The sequence below is a fragment of the Eptatretus burgeri genome, chromosome 15 (assembly GCF_056783735.1).
Source record: "Eptatretus burgeri isolate ZD-2024b chromosome 15, Ebu_testis_v1, whole genome shotgun sequence".
Classification (NCBI taxonomy): Eukaryota; Metazoa; Chordata; class Myxini; order Myxiniformes; family Myxinidae; genus Eptatretus; species Eptatretus burgeri.
In genome coordinates, this window is record NC_140975.1 from 12,960,350 (window position 1) to 12,987,319 (window position 26,970).

Sequence of the window (26,970 nt, forward strand, 5' to 3'; positions counted from 1 at the left end):
TAATACTATATAATAAACAAGTGAAATCCTTCAATACAGCGCGTGTGGTGAAGCAAATTAGTACACTCATGTTAAAATATGCAATTTATGCTTTTTCAGTTGAAAAACAATTAAAAAGCGTACTTAATATTTGAAATGTAAAAATCTTGTTATTATTGTGATAAGCACCTTTATATATATATAACAGAAGGAATGAAATCGTTCAATACAGCATGGCAGGGGGCTGCAAAAGAATGATGGCATAAGAAGAACTTAGCTTTCAGCGTTCGGCGCGAAATGCAATGGTGGGTGGAAATGACGTCTTTCGTTCGTTCGTACATGAGAGGGGAGCGTTTCTTGGTTTTTTTCCGTCAAGCAATAAATTCAATGGTTTTCACATATATAACACATTAGTTTCACAAATTTTCATTGAAATACTCAGATATTTCAGTCAATTGTCTCCATTTCCGTCTAGGTTACGCACTGCCATCTACCGGACGGCCGTCATTGGCTGTCTTGAGGCACGTGGGGGGGGGGGAGGGGGACACCGGAGATGTGGTAGACACCGGGGACATTTCAAACTCGGTGCAATTGTATACAGCGCACGAGCTGTAATAAACCAATTAAAAGTAATGTCTTGTGTTTGCAGATAAGACAACCAATATGTGAGAATTAATTACCTTGGTATCCAAGTCAGCTTGCAGGCAAAACTTCTTTGCAGGTGTTACCTCAGCATCATCTCTCGAGTCTTCAGCACCCATGTGCCGACTAAGCCAAGCCGTTTTGAGCTTCGACCCAGGAATGGCAGCCGCTCCAGCTACCAATTCTCCTGTGGGATAGGGAGAACGGCATATGATGATGAACACAATGTTACCTTCAAAGTAGAAAAGGAGATCAATGATGATGATGTAATCACTGTAATATTAACTAGTTAACTGCTTACTACTACTACTACTACCCAAATTATTTTGGCCTTTTTCGGTCAGCTGGGAAACGTTTTTGACTAAAGTTTTGACAGGCCTTATGCTTAACTGAAAATGATTTGAACAGGAATTTGTCATTTGTTCAGATTGCCGGCGATAGATAACTCCCCTATTCTTCGTCTCCCAACTATTTCTAGTAAACGAGGTACCCAGCCAGCTTAACGCCTACCCAAAGGATGGCACACTTTGCTATGCACTGCCCTGCCTGCCAAAGACCAATGCAACATTTTTTTTGTTGGGTCAGGAATTTAACCCAGACTAAACAGCTCAAAAGCTAGTGCACTACTTCTGCACCATCCTGTTGTTGGAGAACAGGGAGACAAAAACATCACACGAGTGGATGTGCAGCAGAAATGAAAAGATTGAGCTTTGGAGGTGGGGAGGGGGTCAATGACAGTATAAGACAGCTAGGGTGGGAAGAGAGAAAGTAAGAGGTGATGATGAGCAGTATTTTTTTTTGATGAAACGAAGCGAGGAAGAAAGGAAAACAGACACAAGGAGTTGGTTTCACAGATGAGATGAGGGAATGGAGGCATGTACAGCTTGGAATTTGGGAGGGTAACACAGTGTGGCATTTTGGAAGAAGGAATGTGACCCAGGCAGGCTGGGGAATGATGGAGGGATGAGGCCAGAGGTGAGGCAATAGAAAACTGAGATTTCACCAACATGCCTGCAGTGGGTGAGAAGCAAACTGAAGAGAATTAGCTTCGTGTCGAGATATGCCAAGCACACAGAACATGGGATGCAATCACCTTTGCACAAGCCAACAAGTGGAGATCCATAATCCATACTCCATGACACTTTGGATGATGGCCTCATACAATGTAATGAGTTCTTAACGGTTCAGAATGGGCTTAGCACTTGAGCGAATGTTAAGGCATCGGCCTGCTTGAAAACCAGTTTGCCAATGTACCCCGTCTAACACAGGTCGTGACAGATTGCGAGGCCTATGAGCTCCAAGAACTGCACCAGATCAGTAGACTGGGGCGTTTAAAAGCAAAGTTTATGAAAAGGAGGTTTATGTGATTTTCAGGATTCTAGGGCTTAGATCCAAGATGCATGGAGTGAAATAGCTGCTGCAAAGAAGCGGTCATTTCACTCCAAGCATCTTCTGCTCCATCCCGTTGGAGAAAGCAAATAGCACGGACACCTACTATAGATGTCATGCCAAAGCCTTGGAACGTTTCCACCAAAGACATACTCTGCTTCATATTGGGAAATAGATGGCAGGAAAAATCACCAACGAGGTCCTTGAATGTGCAGGGCTCAAGAGCATGGAAGTCACTGCAGAAAATCTAACTGAGATGTCATGGATATGGGTACCACCCAAATCCTAAGCAGATCCTTTCCAGGGAACAGGCTGGTGACAAACAACATCAGGGTGGTCAGCACAAGCTGACGGGTGTCCTGTTGGCATTCTTCAGGAACGTACATATGAATGATTGTAATAGTGTACAAACTAAGAGCGATTAAATGGGTGATTAAACTAAGAGTTAAAAGGGTGTCCCATTTGCCAGCATTGGTTGGTGGTGTCCTTCGCGAAGAGTAGGCGAGCTATCGCTGGCAGTTCGGCACCATGAACAAATTACAAATCCCTGCCCAAACCAGCATCAACAGCACAGCCACACCCTCAGCCAATGATACTACCACACAGCCTTGTGCTGCATACTAAAGAAGTACCACCACCATAAGACATACATGTAGAGTCAGTGGAAGGTCTTCTTGTATACCATCACAAATGGCGAACAAGTCGTTAAGATAAGTAGCCGTGTCCTGCAACAATCAATAAGGTACTAAACTTGGTACTTGAAAGGCTCTTCAGTGGGAAAAATGGGAAAAACAAACTGTAACATGGTAGTTTGTAAATGGTTAGATTAACCCAGCATGACTACCATAATGTACATTTAAATTTATTTAAATCCCTTCAGCCAGTCTCAAGTATCCTATTTTTACCTGACAAGACCTCTGACCTCTTGACCAACATCGAATCAGTTCATCTTTGCATCATTATATATACTTGTACCAAGTTTGACATTGATCCCTTCAGCCATTCTTAAGTTATCGCAGTGTAGTTGTTAAAAAAAAACAAAACATAATACATACACCTTGGATGGAAGCTCACCTGCCATCTCACATACATATTTGAAACATACATTTGTACCTACTAACAATATATGCTTTGATGAAATTGAATTGCCCCAAGTTAGTGATTTTTATTAGAAACAGCATGCCACAATGCTACTTGACTAAAATAAAATTGTCTATACTTTTTCATTTTTTGAATCAACGACTTATCTGGATTGGGGCCTTGAGCATTGCTTGACCCAACCCTTATCTCTTAAACTTTATGAGCTGTTTGTACTTTGTTTGACCTTGCTCGACAACTTTTATCTGCCTGGTAACCTGAGAGCGGACAACCACACTCCAAACAAAAGACCAGTCTTAACTGTTTTAAAATCGCCAGATGTATCTTGCTTTGTTCAACCATCTCAAGCTATGTAAACCCCACCTTTGCTTCCCTAAGTGTATAAAAGGACATCAGCTGAGGCACCGAGTTAGAGAGATTCTGTGCAAATACTGTGCGTGCTTCTCTCTCCGTGCATGCAGAATAAATATTGAACTCTCTTACACTTCTCCACGAATGTCTGCATGTATGCATAAATGATTCAACTCTGTCACATTAAACTTGTTGAAAGAACCTTGAGTGAAGACTGAAATTTCTTCCACATACGTCACGAAAACCTATCACGGATGGACGGACGTACAGACGGACTGACAATCCGAAAACATAATGCCTCCAGCGACTTTGTCATGAAATTTAAAAAGAGAAATTGAACAGCATGACACAAAGAGAGAGAGATAGAGAGATAGAGAGATAGAGAGATAGAGAGATAGAGATAGAGAGATCAAATCCATTACCTCCTTCCACTTCTCTTTTGGAAAAATGAATAGGTGATGCAGAAATTACCAATATATTGGACTCGCTACATTCTGCAGGAGATGCAGGCGAGTTCGCCTTCATATTCACTGGGATGGTGAGAGGAGAGACAGAGACAAAGACAGATCAAGCAGAAATACCAAGTTAAACTGAGAACTTAGAACTGTATCAAATCTACATCACGTTTTGTTACGAGCCATCCATTTATTACATACGCATCAGGGGTGGGGGTGTGGGGGGGTGTGAAAATGAGGGGATGGCTGTATGCACACATTTAATGTTATTTCCATGGTCCTGGGTTCATGAATGAAGTTGCAAATGTTAGAACTTGGTACGTATGTAGTTCATATTTAAATCCACGTCCTAGAAATTGTGCTGCCTTTCATATACAGTAATACAGTTTTAGGAAGAGCTCTTCCATGAGTCTTATAGACTGTACACAGGAAATGTAAAGAGCCTCAACCCTTAGTTTCAGGTGTCTTCTCGCATCTTATTACCAGATAGGTGCAGATTTCACATTTAATGGTGTACCGAGTTGGCCCCAGTGGAAGGAAGCTCTTCGGTTGGAGAACCAGTCATGAGGTTGGGTTGTTTACCGCGTGGCATCGGGGAGTTAATCACTCTTAGTTTACACACACTTACAATCACTCATGTGTACACTTCTTAAGAGTGCCAATTTAAGATATTTCTTTTTCTGATGGGAAGGAAAATGGGAAAAGACAAGAGATACATTGTTGCAAAAAGGCAAATAATAAATAAAGCAGTTTGGATGAAGCACTGTACAAGTGGAAAGAAAAGAAAACAAAAAACTTTTGGATGAACAATGAAGGCCTTCGGAAGGCATCTCCAAAATTACTTACTTAAAGGGAATACGACTCGAGAGCGAGAGTGAGGTTGTAGAGAGCGAGGGAAAGTGAAATGGGCATCGAAAGAAAAGCGAATGAACGAATGAATAAATCAAATACATATGTATACTGCACATCAGATGACAACTATATGGTGTGGCTACACTTTCTATGGAGGTGTAACCCACAGGGTTCAGAATTTTGCCATGGGAGAAAGGCAAGACTCGAACAAGTTTGGATGTATTGCAGTGACGCCAAATTGAGCAGGAAGTTTCATGAACCGTCGAGAGAATGTTTATAACACTTGACGAGGTAGGTAACCAACACTCATGATTAGTTTGACGGGTAAAGCAAAGTCAGAGCAGCCCGTCTCAAACAAACGAAGGTTTAATTGATTTATTCACCGTGTGTGACACATGCATGCACGCCTCATCAGCTGGCATCAAGCCAGCATGTAAAAATAATGGGGCCTCGGTGGAGCTTGTAACTCCTCCTTGAGATCACAGCACTCGCCTCAGCACCCGCATGCGTGCACACTTCCATTAACAAACACTTAACCACATCACTGACATCTGTTAGCAATGCAAAGGAGCAGGTAGATCGATCACATGCCAAGACGAGGACATTTTTGGAAACAATGTGACAAATCGACACAGTATGCGGGATATGAAGCGGCACGAGGTGTGCGCTGTGCTGCAAGGGGAAGAAAAATTCCTTTTGTGCGAAAAGGTCATTTGCATCAAATCTATTTGTCGTTTGCAGGGTGACGGTGTTTGGTGCATCATTGCTGCACATGGCAGTTTGAGTTAATTGAAGGTGGTTTCCTGTCGTTTGCAGTGTACTTGCTGTTGTTGGTTTTGTTCCAGTGCTACTTGGGATTTGGAATTAGACCCGTACAAATCCCTACGCGTGCCCCAGAGCCATTTGGGGCCCAAACTGCAAGGCAAGCATCACATTACCACAAGGATGAATAGCAGTACCTTTTGTTAATCCTCCTCCGGTGTGATCCATCGTAACAATTCAGCAAACAAACCTGTGAGCAAGATGATTTGGAGAGAAATGTTAGTTGCTGAATAACACCAGAATAAATTTTTACATGACCAAATAATGGACTGCAACATGATAAACACGTTGACAATACTTGCGAAATAGAGATTATAAAGTATTTTGTATTGCGACTCTTCCCACTACTACTACTCCCACTACTACTACTACTACTACTACTACTACTACTACTACTACTACTACCAAGAGCAATTAGTTTTGCTGGTTTTCACAAAATTATCGCCATACTAAAATGACACTCATTGTCTTCAATCACAATTAGCTAAGCAAATGTTGGACAATACTGACACTAGATGCTGGTTTTGAAAATACAATAAGATGGAAGGAAATATCTTATTTTCTGGTTTTATCATACAGGCATCTAAATGGGCTACCATTTAAAGCCTGCTGTAAATCCCGACATAGCATAAGTTTTGGAACTTACAAAGAACCGTGAAGTTGTATTCAAATGCAAACACTCGAGGCGAGGAGGAGCAAGTTAGGTGTGGGAGGGATGGTGAAGATAAAGTTGGGATTCTAATGATATAACACACACACACACACACACACACACACACACACACACACACACACACACACACACACACACACACACACACACACACACACACACACACACACACACACACACACACACACACACACACACACCGTCGTTTCCCCACAAACCAGGTGCGCTGATAAATCTTTCACCTCCATGCTCACCATTTCAAAAATTTACAAATTGGGAGCAAAAAAATAATTGTTTGCCAAAGAAAGGGATCATTCAGTAGAGATTATAAAATTGGGCAAAACAAACTGCAATATGGTAGTTTGTAAATGGTTAGATTAACCTCGCATGACTACTGTAATAAAGAGCAAATGTTTAGAATTAACCAGAACAAAGCAAGTCTGGTCATGAAGTAATGCAAAACTTGAAGGGCACTCTTTCACATCACATCACCAGGTATGCCTCCACTCACATTGTGACATCATTAAACATATTTGAACCAAGTTCAATTTAAATCCCTGAACCCAGATTCGAAATATTAAATAATTCTAGCTGCCAGACCATGCGTCCAATCAGATTGAAACTTAAAACATATATTCTCCATGACTACTAGATCATAACTGTGATGTTTCACGTCGATTGATGAAGCGGTTCAAGAAAAACAATTTTTAAAGATTTTCATTCAATCCAATGTGGCTGACAGACCATGTGACCTATTAATTATTTGTGAATACACTGGTATCCCCAAGGCTTGGGGAACATGTGGTTGAAGTTTCCCTTCAATCTGTCAAGCCATTCAGGGGAGGAGGATTCTGAAAGGCTTATTCTTCAAAAAAATCATAGCTGCCAAACCATGTGACCTATGACATCATAGGCGGAGAACTTTTTGTTCCTCATGGATAGGCGATCATACCTGTAAAGTTTCACCTTTATCTGTTCAGTCGTTTCAGAGAAGATTTTTGAAGCTTTTTACGTAAAAAAAAAATGGCGACCAAACTACGTGAACAATGAAATCATCATTTTTTTCTCCCAAACAATTTAGCCCTGGATGACCCTCAAAATTTTTCATACTGATCGGATAAAGTGCTTGACAAATGCAATTATGTCATACATAATGAAGCCACCTATGATGTCATCCCAAAAAAAAATCAAAAAAAAAAAAATCACATTTTCCATGGGGAGTACTTGAAATGTGCCAAGTTTCAATTTTTTCCATGGAGTGCTTTCAGATATACAGGTACAAAGTTTATCCTTTTCCCAACATGGCTGCCAAACCACATGACCTATGACATCATAATTATCACTAAAACATTCTACATTAGTAGTCACACCATGGTGAAAATTTTGTGTCAATCTGATAAGCGGTTGCAGAGAAAACAGAGAAAATTATCACGGACGGACGGATGTACATACGGACGGAGAGACAACCCAAAAACATGCCTCCGTCGACCACCAGCGGAGGCATAAAATCCCCTTGACATCATCTGAGAACCAACAAGACACTCGTGTGATTAAATAATCTCACAGAAAACACTTTTGGCCACAAGTGTGAAGACGAAAAGACTGGAACGGCACTCAATAGACCCCATATATCCTCCAGGCAAAACAGTTTAAGTCATGTATCTCACTGATAGGCCAGATATGTCTCCGAACCTGAAGCAAAATCGAATCAGCTTGTCCTCGTCACCTACTCAACTCATCCACCTAGTTTTGTCCTAATCCATCCAAAACTTTGAGAAATCGTGCTATACAGTATATAGTTTTTGGTCCTTTCACTCAATGGTGAAGAATCACTTAAAAAGGTCAAAAATAAATCTCGTCTCTGGATCCGGATTTTCACCAAAATCAAATCAATTTGTCGATGTCACACATCCAGACTGTCCACCAAGTTTCGTCTGACTCCGTCCATAACTTTTTGAGATGTCCTGCTCAGAAACAAAGACAGACAAGCAAACAGACAAATAGATAGGGGGTGAAAACATAGCCTCCATCCACCTTCGGTGGCAGATGTAACAAGAAGAGTGGCCCGGAGACAAATACCACTTTTGCAAAAATAACTCAAAGCTCACAGGAGAGCTGGAGAAAAACAGAAGCTCAATAATGCAGCAGCAGGGTAGAGGGAAATGGGTAAATATGGTACAAAGACAAACACAGGGAAAGTGTGTGCAAGCCACTGAGCGTCATACATAGAGTTAAACCAACTTGTAGTTGGACATGAGGAGCGTACGGTGAGGTGCACTTGGTGTGTACGTTATGTTGTTCAGCAATCAGCATGGACGCAATTAGTTTTCTTGCGATAATTCAAACATGTACTTTGGAAATACAAAACAAACTACAGTGAAGTAGATGGTGCACCATCGCAAATCCCCACACTTCCCACTTACACCAAAGTTTAAATACTTCAAAAAGGTCTACCAAGAATGACCCAATATCAAATTTTGTGGGTCCCCCCCCCCCCCAGACCCTCATTTTGACTCCTGTGACACAAAGTACCCACCCTCTGTGGCATGAGCTGGAGGTCAAGCACAAAAAAATTGTTATATATTTCATGTGTCCCACAATGTCGATTGAATATACAAAGTTTAATCAAAGGAAAAAAATCTTTAAAATATCGGCGTAATTGCATTATTTTGGTATTTGACCTTTTGACCCAGTCCCAAAGGACAGGGCCAAAAATGATACCATTTTTGCACCTTATTGCCATGTGGTGATCAGAACTACCAACTTTGGTGAATTACTACATCACCATTTAGGAGTAGGTGTGATGGACAGACGAACAGAGCAGATTATACAAATATTTTATCTCTTATATGAGCCTCAACATTGTATATAAAAATATACCATCAGAGATGGTGAATCCCCCACCATTGAAAAATAATTGAAATCAGATAAGCGGTTTTCCATTTATTACAAAAAACATTTTTGTCAAGATGGCTGGTTGTCAGGCATCTTGTTTTCAAGATGGCTGCCCAGTCGGCCATTTTGGATCCGGCCACGCCCAAAATCAACCGCCATTGAAAAATAATTGAAATCAGATAAGCGGTTTTCCATTTATTACAAAAAACATTTTTTTCAAGATGGCCGCCCCAGTCGGCAATCTTGGATCCGGCCACGCCCAAAATCTGTAGTCGTGGTAGTGGTGCTCCAAGGAAGACACGAGCGGGGGAACAGTTCAACCCTGCTTTATTGCACGAGCGAGAGCGTGAGCGTACGTTGCCCGTAACTCCCCTTTATTACGTACTTGATGCACTCTACAAGCCATACGACTTACAGGCTCCCAGGCCACAACGGCTACAGCAACCACTACGACGCCTCAGGCGGCGCGCACTCCGATATCCCGTGCACGCACGTGATCACGCCGACCACTCCTCCACCACGCTCCCCCACATCATGCCCTGCCCCCGCAGGCCCGCTACATCACACTCCTCCCTCCTAAAACCATGATTATTAAATGACCATCATCATAATAAGCATAATCAGCATAGGATACCATGATATAAAAGCAGATAAGGTACAAAAACGATAATAGCCCCAAAAAGAAAAAGCATAGGTCATCACACCATATAACGTGTCGATGCGAGCGAGTGGAGCTGCAATGGACAGGTTCCGAAGACTGAGTTGCACAATGAACCCACAAAAACCCTGACCGCGTTACAGATATCAAGAAGCAAGGCGAGAAGCATAGCATCACTACGCAGCAGAAGCGCCGCCAGGCGGCTCATGCCTACACGCCCTCCGGCGAGGTCGTGGCGACCTCCCGAGCAAACCTCCCCCGGCACCATCAAACGCCCCCCGGCCGACAAGGCGGCACACCTCCCCCAGCCAGACCCGAAGCAGATAAACATTCCGAGGCTGGAAGCCCGCTGTCTGGAAGCCGTGGCGCCAATGCCAAACCCGACTGACCTTGGGTGGGGACGCTGAGCAGCGCCGTCGGCTGTGTGGACCAACCACCCCATAACATCCCACGCATTACAATCAGCTGAGATTCCAACGTATGCCCAAACGGCCTCGGGCGAGAACAGAGAGTTGTGCCCCAGGCGCCAGGCACGTCTGACCTTGCCGAAACCAGAGGTGGGGGTAACGCTGAACAGCGAACCAGCCCCGGCTCTGAGTCGATCTCCGAGACCCACACGGCAATTAGACGGTAGCAATTCCATACAAACCACACATCAAACCCAGGCCCGTCATAAATCAATAAGAACATCATTTGTGCAATTGCAAACTCCTTTTTCGTACAGCGCGTTCTTCCGATAAAATCCCCGCACATGACAAAGCAACAACCCGTGGCCCGTGGCAGCGGGAGGCCAATAAAACCTCTTTATTTGCCATGATTGCTCCCAAAGCCTTCACATCACATCGATTATAACGAAAATCCCATTGATTGATCCCAGCCCAACATATTCTCACACATGAACTGTCGGAATTTATTTCAACCACGTTAAACTGCATCACTTGAGCAATGAAAATCAAATACGCAATGAACAGCAACCCATGAACCACATCACGTGTCCGACTCCCGGTTGTCGCCGCGACGTTGCGATGACCTGCTCGTCGTCGACAGTCGCGATCCGCGAACTTCTTGAACGCAACGGGCTCGCTGCAACTCCCCGTTGAAATCGCCTGAACGACACAGGCGCGCATTGCATCATGAGCGCAGCCGAAGCGCGAGAGCTCATCGCGGCTGGCATGGCTCCCGTTGCTCCCGAACCGCAGATCATCGTTGCAGGAAGCAATGAACGGCCGCTCCCGTTGCATCGATGCGGCTTCTGCCACCAGAACCTCGCCCTCGGGTCTCAAAGGAAGCACCGGTGCACCTGGAGGTACGAACTGGAGATCCAGCTCGAGGTGCGCCAACCAGTCCTGACCCAAAAGGGCGGGCCCCTCCCCTCGTACCACAAACACTGAGAGTAGGGCGCTTTGACCCCGGGAGACCACCGAGACGTCTGCCACCGCAAGCGGTGCAATCGCTTCACCGGTGTACGTGCACAGCGACAAGGTCGTCTTGACCAGGCGAACACCACGAAGACTACGAGCCGCCCGCCCGCCCATGACCGACACTGCAGGCCCGGTGTCAACGTAAAACACGATCGGCTCGCCATTCACCTCGACCTCCACCGTGATTGGTCTTGTCACCTCCGGACTAATCGAAAACAGACTCAACATTGGTTGCATCTCCTGCTCCGGCCCACCGGCATCGCTATGCCCCGGCTGCAGGCCGCTTCCCAGGTCACTGGGGTCCTCCCGCACCTCGCCATCCAAGACCTCAACGGAGGCCCCCGCCATCCGACACACACGCTTCAAATGTCCCACCTTGTGACAATGCAAACACACGGTGTTCTTATACGGGCACACTCGTCGCAGGTGCGGACCACCACACCCCCAGCACCCCTGGAAATCCACCTCGCTCCCGGTGCGGCCGCGCTGCAGCGCACGCCCCCGGCCCACACCGCCAGATGCGCGCGCGACCTGGGGCACCTGGGTCATCGCGTGGACCCCGGGATCAGCTGACATGCCCCAGCTGGAGCTACTCATTACATCCTGGCCGGCGATAGCGCAGACATCCGTGAGCGTCTGCTCGACAGCCGAAGCAGTCCCGACCGCCGAGTCGAATGTAACGTCGACACCGCGCATCCACAGAATGGCTGCCACCATCTTCGCGTCTTGCAGACCTGAAATAAAATCTCTGAGTCGCGCCGGACGCTCCTCTGCCGTAAACTTGCAAGCCACAGCCGAATGATTCACCCGTGCCACGAAATCTGCAACGCGCTCCTCCGCACCCTTCGCGAGGTGATCGAACTGGTACTGAGCGAGCTGCAATGACTTCTCTGGCGCCATGTGGGTCTTCATCTTCTCCACGATATCCTGAAACGATAGCCCGTCATCACTGGGCTTATGTGGAGCTACCAAATTACTCAGCAGCCGGTAGTGCTCCGTTGACAGCGAGGCGAGCAAGATCGACTTGCGTTTGCCTTCATCATCCACATCATTCGCGTGGAAATAGCAGCCCAATTGTTCAGAAAACAACTCGAAGTCATCTCCCACGAAGACGGGCACACGCCCGTGCCCCGACCTTCTGTCATGCTCGAGCTGGCCGTGCTGGTGAGACGCCTGGCTCCGGAGTCTGTGCGTGCGGCGTGCGAACCTGCGATGCGCTCCTCCGGGACCTCGAACCGCGCGGGGTGCGCCGAGTTACTCGCTGCCGATCCGAACCCAACCACCCTGCACACGCCAATCCAAACAGCCTCGTCGCCAAACTGTAGTGTCGTGGTAGTGGTGCTCCAAGGCAGACACGAGCGGGGGAACAGTTCAACCCTGCTTTATTGCACAAGCGAGAGCGTGAGCGTACGTTGCCCGTAACTCCCCTTTATTACGTACTCGATGCACTCTAAAAGCCACAACGGCTACAGCAACCACTACGACGCCTCAGGCGGCGCGCACTCCTATATCCTGTGCACGCACGTGATCACGCCGACCACTCCTCCACCACGCTCCCCCACATCATGCCCTGCCCCCGCAGGCCCGCTACACCACAAAATCAATAGGGTTCTTCCTTTTCAGGTGGTACATGTGTGACCCAAATTTCAAATCCATATGACGAACAGTTTATGAGTTATAGCACTCACAGCTATAAATGTTGACGCCCAGCCAGCCAGCCGGACGGACGGCCGGACAGCCGAACGGACGACCCGGGTGACAACAATATCCCCCTTCCGCCACGTGGCGGGGGATAATAAAAATATAAAATATTACAAATCCCCCCCCCCGTTTATTTTTTCTTCAAAAAGTGTGGGGATGTGTGTGTGTGTGTGTGTGTGTGTGTGTGTGTGTGTGTGTGTGTGTGTGTGTGTGTGTTTTGGTAATCCAATCAGAAGGAGACCCAGAGGTCATGTACGTTGTAGCCGGGGTCGAACAGCTCCAAAAATGGAAATTTCAGAGATCATTGACAAACTAAGGTTTTTATGAAGGAACGGTTTTTAATGATTTTTATGTTCTTCTGAGATCATGTTCCAAAACTCTTATATAATATTCTCTGGAGTTTAGCAGGTTCATATAACATGTGACCGTTTTTGGTTGAAGATTTTTGTTGTCAGGGTTCTGATTTAAAAAAAAAAATCTCCTCCCAAAGTTTATAGGATCCACGAATTCTTAATTTATGATTTTTCATCAAGCAGGTAGATTGGCTTCGACTTCATTCTATTTTTAAGGATACGAGTTTAGAGTTTATTAACAAATAAAGTTAGGGAGTGAACCCCATTGAAGGTTTATTTCACTAAGACCATTGGACAATCTTTATTTAATTATGGTAAAATTGTTAAAACTCCAAGTATAGATATAGTAAAGGACATTTTGGAAACTGACTGCATGTTCATCTTCCCCTTTTTTATATGGTCCTTGTGGACACGTAGTTTCTGGGGATTTTAAATATAATTAGTAAGAGTGAAATTAGGGATCTGATGAAAATGGGAACCAAATAAATATAGGGAACCAGTAACTCAACCTTTGAGCTATATTAGGTCTTCCATTTTGCATTCTGTCTCTAATTTTGTTTACAAAATGTGCACCAAGTTTAAGTTATCTGTAAACAGTTTTAATGCATGGTTTAACAGAGTTGTAGAAGTCCTGGATAATAGCATTAAGTTTTTTTTAGTAGTCATGGATTGCTCTCACTGGGTCAGTTGAAACCAGTGCTGAACAAGCCGAGTGTTCGTAAAAACATTCGGGATCTCCATGATAGCTACATCGGAAATAGCTCCAGCGGAAAAAGTTGCGAATGATTTTGTTGTGATTCGTAAAAGGTTTTATGAAGACAGTTAGACATTGATAAGGTTACTTTCACGAGTGGAGGAATTATCACATCAAAGGGCGGAGGAGTTCCTTGTGAGCCAACGGCCATCCATATCTAGTGCCCAACTGTCTGTGGACGTCCTCCTGTAGCTGGGTTACATTTTTTAGGAGGTTGGTGACAGGATTTGCACTCCGGCCACTGTAAAACCCTTCACTTCGCAAAACATAGACAAGCGAAAATAAAATTGAAAAAACTCACTCCATGGAAGTACCTCCTGTGCAGCTGCCCTTCACAGGGCAGCTCACCAGATGACGGGATTGGGGATAAGCCTTCAGGACCCCCACTCTTTGATGATAAGAGGAAAACCATGGGGAAACCTTCCCAGGTCAGATTGTGGTAATGTGTGTCAGGGTGGTGCTGAGGTGTCGTCCACCAGACAGCGGTCTCCTTGTGTTAACCTGATGTGGTCCCTTCGGATGGGTGCCAGGAATGTCCTACCACCAAGAGAGGATGATCACCTGTCTGTTATCATGTGAGCTCAAGCACTTGAACATCGGTATTGCAGCACTCTCTGAGGTTCGGAGACCGGATTGCAGCACGATCATGGCGGGTGGTTACACCTACTATTGGTCTGGTTGCTCTGATGGTTACCATGCCCAAGGAGTTGCTGTAGCTGTGTCCAATAAGCTGACTCCAATGATAATTGAAGTAACAACAGTCAATGAGCATATTATGAGACAAGTAGGGAACTCGGTAGAGTGCATACGTCCGCCAGGTAATGACTGATCCACGAGAACATAATCGGGCCGAATACATTTTTGAAATATCAAGGTCGACAATACTATTTTATTTTTGGCCAAATCTCTCAATGGTGAAGAATCACTTTAGAAATTAAATAATCATCGTATCCAGATCCAGATTTGGATCTTCGCCAAAATCTAATCAGTTTGTCCTTGTCACACACCGAACCTGTCCACAAAATTTCATCTGAATCCATCCACAACTTTTTGGGATATCATGCAATATATTGGTTGAGCCCCATCTCTCAATGGTGAAGAATCACTTAAAAAATTATCGGATATGGATCTTCACCAAAATTGAACCAATTCTTCCTTATCACAGACCCGTGTCCACCAAGTTTCATCTGAATCCGTCCACAACTATTTGAGATGTCTTGCAGACAGACAAACAAACAAGCAGTCATAGACTGGTACTTACGAAATCGTCAACTTGACCTCTGACCTTGTCTAATAAAAGCTGTCTCCAGAGAAGGTAGCGACGCAAAGCAGAAGTTTCTACGATGATTCTATACCAAACCATCAAAAATCGTAACGTCGACCGAAGCAAAAATCTCCATTTCTCCACGCAATTATTTTATCAAAGTCACAAAACCATAATATTCGGACATCCACCAACAATCTTTACATAATCCGACGGCTTAGCGAGTCAGGCATGCGACGATAACCTTTATTGGGATAAAAAATGACTTTTAAACACCATCCTTATCGAAAACACCGTCAGCGCGCACACGGAAAACCTTTACGTGGCTCAACGACGCGTCTGCTCGAGCGCACTGCATCACGTGACGACCCGTGACGCGTCTAGTGAAATATTTTTTATACAATCTTAAAACGTCTCCAAAACATCCGATTTTTATCAGAATTTTGACAACCGAGTTTTAAGCGTCCAAAGCGATCGCAAAAACCGAAGACAAAATTAAAATTGAAGTTAAAACGAACTCGTAACGTCGAGCGAAGCAAAAATCTCCATTTCTCCACGCAATTATTTAATATTATTTTATCAAAGTCACAAAACCGTAATATTCGGCCATCCACCAACAATCTCTACATAATCCGACGGCTCAGCGAGTCAGGCATGCGACAATAACCTTTATTGGGATAAAAAATTACTTTTAAACACCATCTTTATCGAAAACACCGTCAGCGCGTACACGGAAAACCTTTACGTGACATAACGACGCGTCTGCTCGAGCGCACTGCATCACGTGACGACCCGTGACGCGTCGAGTGAAATATTTTTTATACAATCTTAAAACATCTCCAAAACATCCGATTTTTACTAGAATTTTGACAATCGAGTTTTAAGCGTCCTAAGCGATCGCAAAAACCGAAGACAAAATTAAAATCGAAGTTAAAACGAACTCGTAATGTCGAGCAAAGCAAAAATACTCCATTTCTACACATGAATTTATGGAATTATGTTTGATCTCACTATGACCTTGACCTTTGACTGATTTTGACTAAAATCTAATCAGCGCGAGCCATCACCCTGCTGAATCACGTGGTGAAATTTGACATTGGTAGCTACTTCCGTTCGAGTTATCGTGCCTACAAACAAACAAACAAACACACAAACAAGCAGTCGTAGACTGATACGAAATCGTCAACTTGACCTCTGACCTTGTCGAATAAAAGCTGTCTCCAGAGAAGGGAGCGATGCAAACCAGAAGTTTCTACGATGATTCTGTACCAAACCATCAAAAATCGTAACGTCGACCGAAGCAAAAATCTCCATTTCTCCACGCAATTATTTTATCAAAGTCACAAAACTGTAATATCCAGCCATTCACCAACAATCTTTGCATAATCCGACGGCTCAGCGAGTCAGGCATGCGACGATAACCTTTATTGGGATAACAAAATGACTTTTAAACACCATCTTTATCGAAAACACCGTCAGCGCGCACACGGAAACCCTTTACGTGACTCACGACGCGTTTGCTCGAGCGCACTGCATCACGTGACGACCCGTGACGCGTCGAGTGAAATATTTTTCATATAATCTTAAAACGTTTCCAAAACATCCGATTTTTACCAGAATTTTGACAACCGAGTTTTAAGCGTCCAAAGCGATCGCAAAAACCGAAGACAAAAATACTCCATTTCTCCACATGAATTTACGGAATTATGTTTGATCTCACTATGACCTTTGACCGATTTTGACCAAAATCTAATCAGCGCGAGCCATCACCTTCCTGAATCACGTGGTGTAATTTGACATTGGTAGCTTCTTCCGTTCTCGAGTTATCGTGCCGACAAACAAACAAACAAACACACAAACAAGCAGTCATAGACTGATACTTACGAAATCGTCAACTTGACCTCTGACCTTGTCAAATAAAAGCTGTCTCCAGAGAAGGTAGCGATGCAAACCAGAAGTTTCTACAATGAATCTGTACCAAACCATCATAAATCGAATGTTCCACCTCACTGTGACCTTGACCTTTGACTGATTTTGACCAAAATATAATCAGCGCAAGCCATCACCCTTCTGAATCACGTGGTCGAATTTGACATTGGTAGCTTCTTCCGTTCTCGTGTTATAACTTTTTTTTGGATGTTTGACCTCACTATGACCTTGACCTTTGACCGATTTTGACCAAAATCTAAACAGCACGAGCCATCACCCTCCTGAATCACGTGGTGTAATTTGACATTGGTAGCTTCTTCCGTTCTCAAGTTATCGTGCCGACAAACAAACAAACAAGCAGTCATAGACTGGTACTTACGAAATCGTCAACTTGACCTCTGACCTTGTCTAATAAAAGCTGTCTCGAGAGAAGGTAACGACGCAAACCAGAAGTTTCTACGATAATTCTGTACCAAACCATCAAAAGTGGAATGTTTTGGATGTTTGACCTCACTGTGACCTTGACCTTTGACCGATTTTGACCAAAACGTAATCAGCGCAAGCCATCACACTCGTGAATCACGTGGTGTAATTTGACATTGGTAGCTTCTTCCGTTCTCGAGTTATCGTGCCTACAAACACACAAACAAACATACACACAAACAGAGGACGGAAGTCATCAATAGACTTACGAAATCTAAGCAGTCATAGACTGGTACTTCCGAAATCGTCAACTTGACCTCTGACCTTGTCTAATAAAAGCTGTCTCGAGAGGAGGTGGCGACGCAAACCAGAAGTTTCTACGATGATTCTGTACCAAACCATCAAAAAATCTAATGTTTTGGATGTTTGACCTCACTGTGACCTTGACCTTTGACCAAAATCTAATCAGCGCTAACCACCACCCTCCTGAATCACGTGGTGTAATTTGACATGAGTCGCTTCTTCCGTTCTCGAGTTATCGTGCCTACAAACAAACAAGAAGCCATCGACTGATACTTACGAAATCGTCAACTTGACCTCTGACCTTGTCGAATAAAAGCCGTCTCCAGAGAAGGGAGCGATGCAAACCAGAAGTTTCTACGATGATTCTGTACCAAACCATCAAAAATCGTAACGTCGAACGAAGCAAAAATCTCCATTTCTCCACGCAATTATTTTATCAAAGTCACAAAACCGTAATATCCGGCCATCCACCAACAATCTTTACATAATCCGACGGCTCAGCGAGTCAGGCATGCGACGATAACTTTTATTGGGATAACAAAATGACTTTTAAACACCATCTTTATCGAAAACACCGTCAGCGCGCACACGGAAAACCTTTACGTGACTCACGACGCGTTTGCTCGAGCGCACTGCATCACGTGACGACCCGTGACACGTTGAGTGAAATATTTTTAATACAATCTTAAAACGTTTCCAAAACATCCGATTTTTACCAGAATTTCGACAACCGAGTTTTAAGCGTCCAAAGCGATCGCAAAAAACCGAAGACAAAAATACTCCATTTCTCCACATGAATTTACGGAATTATGTTTGATCTCAATATGACCTTGACCTTTGACCGATTTTGACCAAAATCTAATCAGCGCGAGCCATCACATTCCTGAATCACGTGGTGTAATTTGACATTGGTAGGTTCTTCCGTTCTCGAGTTATCGTGCCTACAAACAAACAAACACACAAACAAGCAGTCATAGACTGATACTTACGAAATCGTCAACTTGACCTCTGACCTTGTCTAATAAAAGCTGTCTCCAGAGAAGGTAGCGATGCAAACCAGAAGTTTCTACGATGATTCTGTACCAAACCATCATAAAGCGAATGTTCCACCTCACTGTGACCTTGACCTTTGACCGATTTTGACCAAAATATAATCAGCGCAAGCCATCACCCTTCTGAATCACGTGGCCCAATTTGACATTGGGAGCTTCTTCTGTTCTCGTGTTATAACTTTTTTTGGGATGTTTGACCTCACTATTACCTTGACCTTTGACCGATTTTGACCAAAATCTAAAGAGCACGAGCCATCACCCTCCTGAATCACGTGGTGTAATTTGACATTGGTAGCTTCTTCCGTTCTCGAGTCATCATGCCTACAAACAAACAAACAAGCAGTCATAGACTGGTACTTATGAAATCGTCAACTTGACCTCTGACCTTGTCTAATAAAAGCTGTCTCGAGAGAAGGTAACGACGCAAACCAGAAGTTTCTACGATAATTCTGTACCAAACCATCAAAAGTGGAATGTTTTGGATGTTTGACCTCACTGTGACCTTGACCTTTGACCGATTTTGACCAAAACGTAATCAGCACAAGCCATCACCCTCCAGAATCACGTGGTGTAATTTGACATTGGCAGCTTCTTCCGTTCTCGAGTTATCGTGCCTACAAACACACAAACATACACACAAACAGAGGACGGAAGTCATCAATAGACTTACGAAATCTAAGCAGTCATAGACTGGTACTTCCGAAATCGTCAATTTGACCTCTGACCTTGTCCAATAAAAGCTGTCTCTCGAGAAGGTCGCGACGCAAACCAGAAGTTTCTACGATGATTCTGTACCAAACCATCAAAAATCGAATGTTTTGGATGTTTGACCTCACTGTGACCTTGACCATAGACGGATTTTGACCAAAATGTAATCAGCACCAGCCAGCACCCTACTGAATCACGTGGTGTAATTTGACATTGGTAGCTTCTTCCGTTCTCGAGTTATCTGTACCAAACCATCAAAAATCGAATATGTGACCTCACTGTAACCTTGACCTTTGACCGATTTTGACCAAAATCTCATCAGCACTAGCCATCACCCTCCTGAATCACGTGGTGTAATTTGACATTGGTCGCTTCTTACGTTTGAGTTATCGTGCCTACAAAGAAACAAACAAACAAACAAACAAACAGAAACGGAAGTCATCAATATACTGACGAAATCTTTAGATTTCGCAAGTAACAAACAAACAGAAACAGAAGTGATCAATATACTTACGAAAACTTTGGATTTCGTAAGTAACAAACACACAAACAAGCAGTCATAGACTGGTACTTACGAAATCGTCAACTTGACCTCTGACCTTGTCTAATAAAAGCTGTCTCTCGAGAAGGTCGCGACGCAAACCAGAAGTTTCTACGATGATTCTGTATCAAACCATCAAAAATCGTAACGTCGACCGAAGCAAAAATCTCCCTTTCTCCACGCAATTATACCTTAATGTAACTCAACGACGCGTCTGCTCGAGCGCACTGCATCATGGGACGACCCGTGACGCGTCGAGTGAAATATTTTTTATACAATCTTAAAACGTCTCCAAAACATCCAATTTTTACCAGAATTTCGACAACCGAGTTTAAAGCGTCTGAAGCGATCGCAAAAACCGAAGACAAAATTAAAATCGAAGTTTAAACGAACTCGTAACGTCGAGCGAAGCAAAAATACTCCATTTCTCCACATGAATTTACGGAATTATGTTTCACCTCACTGTGACCTTGACCTTTGACCGATTTTTACCAAAATCCAATCAGCACAAGCCATCACCCTCCAGAATCACGTGGTGTAATTTGACATTGGCAGCTTCTTCCGTTCGAGTTATCGTGCCTACAAACAAACAAGCAGTCATAGACTGGTACTTACGAAATCGTCAACTTGACCTCTGACCTTGTCGAATAAAAGCTGTCTCGAGAGAAGGCAGCGACGCAAACCAGAAGTTTCTACGATGATTTGTACCAAACCATCAAAAATCTAATGTTTTGGATGTTTGACCTCACTGTGACCTTGACCTTTGACCAAAATCTAATCAGCGATAGCCATCACCCTGCTGAATCACGTGGTGTAATTTGACATTGGGAGCTTCTTCCGTTCTCGAGTTATCATTTTTTGGATGTTTGACCTCACTGTGACCTTGACCTTTGACCGATTTTGACCAAAATCTAATCAGCACTAGCCATCACCCTCCTGAATCATGTGGTGTAATTTGACATTGGTAGCTTCTTCCGTTCTCGAGTTATCCTGCCTACAAACAAACAAACAAACAAACAGAAAGGGAAGTCATCAATATACTTACGAAATCTTTAGATTAACGTAAGTAACAAGCAGTCATAGACTGGTACTTACGAAATCGTCAACTTGACCTCTGACCTTGTCTAATAAAAGCTGTCTCTTGAGAAGGTAGCGACGCAAACCAGAAGTTTCTACGATGATTCTGTACCAAACCATCAAAAATCGAATGTTTTGGATGTTTGACCTCACTGTGACCTTGACCTTTGACCGATTTTGACCAAAATCGAATCAGCACTAGCCATCACCCTCCTGAATCATGTGGTGTAATTTGACATCGGAAGCTTCTTCCGTTCTCGAGTTATTATTTTTTGGATGTTTGACCTCACTGTGACCTTGACCTTTGACCGATTTTGACCAAAATCTAATGAGCATGAGCCATCAGCCTCCTGAATCACGTGGTGTAATTTGACATTGGAAGCTTCTTCCGTTCTTGAGTTATCTGTACCAAACCATCAAAAATCGAATATTTGACCTCACCGTGACCTTGACCTTTGACCGATTTTGAGCAAAATCTAATCAGCACTAGCCATCACCCTCCTGAATCATGCGGTGTAATTTGACACTGGTAGCTTCTTCCGTTCTCGAGTTATCGTGCCTACAAACAAACAAACAAAAAAACAAGCAGTCATAGACTGGTACTTACGAAATAGTCAACTTGACCTCTGACCTTGTCTAATAAAACCTGTCTCTTGAGAAGGCAGCGACACAAACCAGAAGTTTCTACGATGATTCTGTACCAAACCATCAAAAATCAAATGTTTTGGATGTTTGACCTCACTGTGACCTTGACCTTTGACCGATTTTGACCAAAACCTAATCAGCGCTAACCACCAACCTCCTGAATCATGTGGTGTAATTTGACATTGGAAGCTTCTTCCGTTCTCGAGTTATCTGTACAAAAAGGGGTGAAAAAAAAAGTTATCTGTGCAGAAGAAAGGGGTGAAAATATAACCTCCTTCACCTGCGGTAACAAACATACAAGGAGGGGTGAAAACATAACCTCTTGACCTTTGGTGGTGGAGGGAACTATTTCTTGTTTTCACACACAACAGAGTAATTATTGTCTCTCAGTTGATTATGTTCCAACGGCGAATGATCGTCTCATTAACATCTAACCCTAACTTAACTTAACACATACTTAACGACATCTGTATGTTCAATGCATATGGTTTCCAGATCCATAACAATACATACATATATATATATATATATATATATATATATATATATATATATATATATATATATATATATATATATATATATATATATATATATATATATATATATATATATATATATATATTGTTGTGGTTACCAAATTCGCAAACCACCATTCAGGTCCCTTAGGTGAGGTATCTCGGTAAGTGCATGTGTAGTTAGGCCCAAACCCGTTGTCTAGTGGGAATACATGTCATTTATGCGAGCTGCGACTCTTCAGGATAGCCGTTTTTCTTTTACTATCTTTATTTTGGACCAACCGCCATGATCACAACCACATCAACCACCGACCACAACCACCGCTTCACCACAACCGCCACGACCTTCACGTCACACCCCGCAACCGTAGCATCGCCACCGTTCTTGCCCCGCTGTGGGTACCGGTGTTGGATTCGTGCAGAGCGCGCGTCGAACAGCGTGTACAAAATCACGGATTTTGTGCTTCAAAAACGGATCAAAAACGACACACGCCCACCCTTTGCCGTCCAATCGGTGAGCGAGGGGCGATTTGGCCCCGCCTCCAGAACGATCGATATATGCAAATTTGTGGATCAAAAAGCCTTCACGCCCACTTTTTCTCGGGCCAATGGGGAGCGAGGTGAAAGGTCAAAGGGAGGGGGTCAAAGGCGAAGCTACGGGGGGATAAAAGGACGGTGTTCGTCAGTCAGCAGAACAAGAAGGAGTCGGAGGGAGAAAGAGTCAGAGAAGAGTGTGGAAGTCTGGAGCCTGAAACCTGCAGTAGCTGGAGAAGCTGAAGAGAGTCGAACGAGGAGAGCCCAAAGAAGAGTCCAGGGTGGAGAGTCCAGAGGCGGAGAGGCGGAGAGGCGGCCGCGGCGAAGGCAGACGAGGGGGTGCTCGCGTCGGTGCCAGGAGCTGCACGCCCGAGGGAGGCCGGCAGCGCGACCTGGCCGAGGTGGAGACGCACACCAGGGATAATAAAGATCCTCTATACCCCGAGCATCAGCAACCCCCTCCTGTTTCCCCCCGCGCTGAGATAGTGCGACCAAGGGGGCCCCTTTTCCCACCCCCTGCCTGACACTGTCCGCGAGGCCCGCGGAGTGCGGCGCCATCGCCGCTCCGCGTCTCATCACCAGACGGGTAGGCGCGACCCGGTCTCGGCCTCAGGCCTGCCTCATCCTTGAGGGTGTTTCTTTTCCTTGGTTTTGGGTATGTGTTGTCGGCGCCGTCTGTGAAGTAGAATTGTATAAGTGTTGCCGTGTGCTCGGTAGTCGGTATTAGCTCTGCACTGTGTTCTCACTTTTATATTTGCTTTTTGTGTAAATGGAATTGTGTTTTCTTTTTTTTGTGTGCATTTGGTGGAATTGTATTTGTGTGCTTCCCGTGTGCCGCGAATAAATGTGCTTTATTGTTGAACTGTTCTCCCGCTTCGCTTCGTCTTTTCCCCCATTGAACCCTCATCTTGCTTCACGTAAAGGGTTGGTAGTGGGCTGAATACGCCCGATAATTAATCGAACCGTCGAGGTCGACGATAACACCGCTCGGTTATTCTGATAGTACGGAACGGGTCGCTTAAGTGGCCCGTGTCCGAAGTCGACCTGCGGCGAGGTGCGATCGCCCGGTCTACCCTCCGCGTGGGTACTTAGGTAGGTCGAATTTGGCGAGCAACCCTATCCCACGCGGGGGCTGATTGGCTCGATCGCGGTGAGACCAAAAGGTCCACCCGTGACTGGTTCCCGGCGTTAGTCCGAGAGGGTCACGACTGGATTGTCCGTCCGGTTGGCGACGTGCCGCGATTCGAGTTACGTGGCCGTTCGCACGCCGGCGGGCGCGAAATCCGCAACACTGGTGTCAGGAGTGGGATACAAATTCATCGCCCTCCTCGCAGCACTGGTATCGGAGAACAGGAAAACGGGCTCTCCTGTCTCCGGCTAAATTCACGGGAATCGGTCCAGGGGTGAGAGAAGCGACCCCCGATTCCCTCCAAATTACGAGCGAGCAAATTAACCCTTCACGAGAAGCAAGATGGCGTCTCAAGGCGAGCGGGAGCCGGGGGTATTAGAAATGGATGTAGAATGTGCAGAATCCATGGCTCAGGATGGAATCCCCGAGCAGGAAATGTTGATTGCGCAGGAACACGGACTCGCCCAACTGAACCCAGGGCCCGAGGTGGGTGCGGCAGCGGCCGCGGTGTATGACACCTCCCCCCCCCTCTCCACCAAAACCCTTCCCCAACCCTTGCCGAAACGGCTCAGCTGAGTGCATCCAACATGGCCCAGCTATGCGCCATGCTGGCGGCAATGAACGAAAAGATGAATGCGAAAATGATCGAAAAGATGGATGCGAATACACAACAAATGAACAAAAAGATGGATACAAATACAAATGAAATGAAAAACGAAATGAACAAGCAAATGAATGAAGTGAAAACGACGATGGATGCGAATACACAGCAAATAAACGGAATGGAAGCAAACATGAAGGAAGAAATGAAAGAGCTACGGGGTGAGACGCAGAACATGGGCCGATGCCTGCAGGCGGGCATGAAGGCCGTGACAAAGGAAATAATAGTGGAGACAAGGGAGGTAAAGGGTGAAGAGTTGGCAGAGACACGGGAGATAGAAAAAATAGAGGAAAGACTACACGAGGAAGACGGGGTAAGTGACGCACACACACACACGGAGGTAGTGGAGGATATTGGGGTGAGCTGGCGGACTGGGTAGAGACCCAGTGCGAGCACCTGGATGGCCTCCTCCAGGAACGAGGGGAGGGAGTATTCCCCCTTGAGGCGAGTCACGACCAGGTGAGTTCGGTCGTGCTTTGCGAGGTTGAGGGGACGGGTGCTGTGGACGGGTGCACGGAGAGCTTGGGGGGTGTAGAGGCCCCGGAGACCCTTGTGGGGACACGAATCCCCAGTGTGGTTGTCCCTGTGTGTGTGGTGCAAGGTGTGAGTGCGTCCCCGTGTGTGGAAGCGACCCCGTGTGTGAGTGGTGTGGTGGCGATGGTGCCAGAGTGCGTGCTTCCCAGCACGCCGTGTGTGGAAGAGGCACCGTGTGTGAGTGTCGCCGTGTGTGTGAATGAGGCACCGCGGTTGAGTGCCCCCGCGTGTGTGGATGAGGCACGGAGTGCGAGTGAGGCACCGCGGGTTAGTGCCCCCGCGTGTGTGGGTGAGGCACCGTGTATGGAAGAGACCGCGTGTGTGAGTGTCGCCGTGTGTATGAGTGAGGTACCGCGGGTGAGTGCCCCCGCGTGTGTGGATGAGGCACGGAGTGCGGGTGAGGCACCGTGCGTGAGTGAACGGCCGTGTGCAAGGTCGCTGTGTGCCAGGGAGACCGTGTGTGTGAGAGAGCGGTATGAGAGGGAGATGTCGGTTGGCATGCGGGAGCACGCAGCCGCGTCTCCCCGTGTGAATGTGATGGAGTGGACTGTGTGCGTCGTAACACGCAGGTGTGCGTGGGTTGAATGGCGACGACGACGGCGACAGAGGAGAGAAAGCCGAGTAGCGGCTGTAGTTGTTTCGGGGACCGTGCCGGGTTCGCCCAGCAGTGAGCACGCGGTTCGTGCTGTGCAACGCACGAGACCACCACGTGCTCGCTTGCGAGAGTGAAGTCCCGGTCCGGAAACGCACGCGGTGGATTTGCCGATCCCGCGGACGGACAAAGTTTAGGCCCCGAAGCCCCGAAGCTTCCCCGGGGGAAGCCCCGAAATTGTGAGGACACGAACACAGGCGCCGGGAATCTGGGTTTTTAGAACCAATAGCTTAAACGAGAGGCGCTTGTTGAAAGCCCCGGGGTAGTTTAACAGTTAAATGGTTAGGGTAGATAGGAAGTGTACCCCTCCGCACCATCCATCCCCTCGCTCTCGTTGTGGGCCGCTGGACCCACTTTGTGTTATCGATCGCTGAAGTCTGGGGAGGCCATCCTGAGGCTTCGTTGGGCCTCGACACAGGACGCTAGCTCCCCCTTATTCCCCTCCGGGAAGGGAACGTAGGGGTTGGGAGTAGGATAGTAGAGGATAGGTTAGCCGAACAAGGACGATAAAGGGGTTAGGGGACGAATTATAGTGGGAGAAAAGGATTTTTTTTTAATTAATTGGGGCAAAATTGGTTTTGGACAAATTGAGGGAGTGGGTAGGTACAGTGACAGGCAAAAGCGATAGGTTGGGAGGGAGACCGTAGGGTAGGTCCGAGCCCGCCTTCCGAGTGGCCAGCACCACCGCACTCCCTCCACCAACCTGCACTGCAAGGCAAAGGCCGGCCAACTTCATCTGCCGGCTGAGTTTTGCTTCAAGGCCTGTGTCGGCCAGATCGTCTGCCGGCTGTGTTTGCCTGCAGCAGCCCTGTTCTGCAGGCTTTGGTTACCTGCTCACCTTTGCCATGCCATGCCCACTGCCCCTGTTCACCAGCCCCCGTTCAATTTTGCTTTGCGCCCCCCCCCCCGACCCTGTTCATTTCCATGTGCGCCAGGATCAATGCAACAGTTTGCAAG

At 45.7% G+C, this 26,970-nt stretch overlaps 1 protein-coding gene across 2 annotated transcripts in view; it reads right to left on the minus strand.

Annotated features, from left to right (window-relative positions):
• The window catches only part of LOC147011549 (lysine-specific demethylase 3B-like), a 101,943-nt gene that overhangs the window by 21,163 nt on the left and 53,810 nt on the right, over positions 1-26,970 (minus strand). The window contains exons 2-4 of one of the 2 annotated variants that reach the window (XM_085857476.1): positions 5,726-5,778; positions 3,882-3,989; positions 660-808 (exon numbers count right to left, since the gene is read on the minus strand). In XM_085857476.1, the coding sequence (XP_085713602.1) occupies positions 660-808; positions 3,882-3,989; positions 5,726-5,756 (288 nt within the window). In that variant the 5' untranslated portion in view covers positions 5,757-5,778. Of the gene's footprint in view, positions 1-659; positions 809-3,881; positions 3,990-5,725; positions 5,785-26,970 lie in introns of those variants that run through there. The other variant, XM_085857477.1, reaches the window with a different exon arrangement.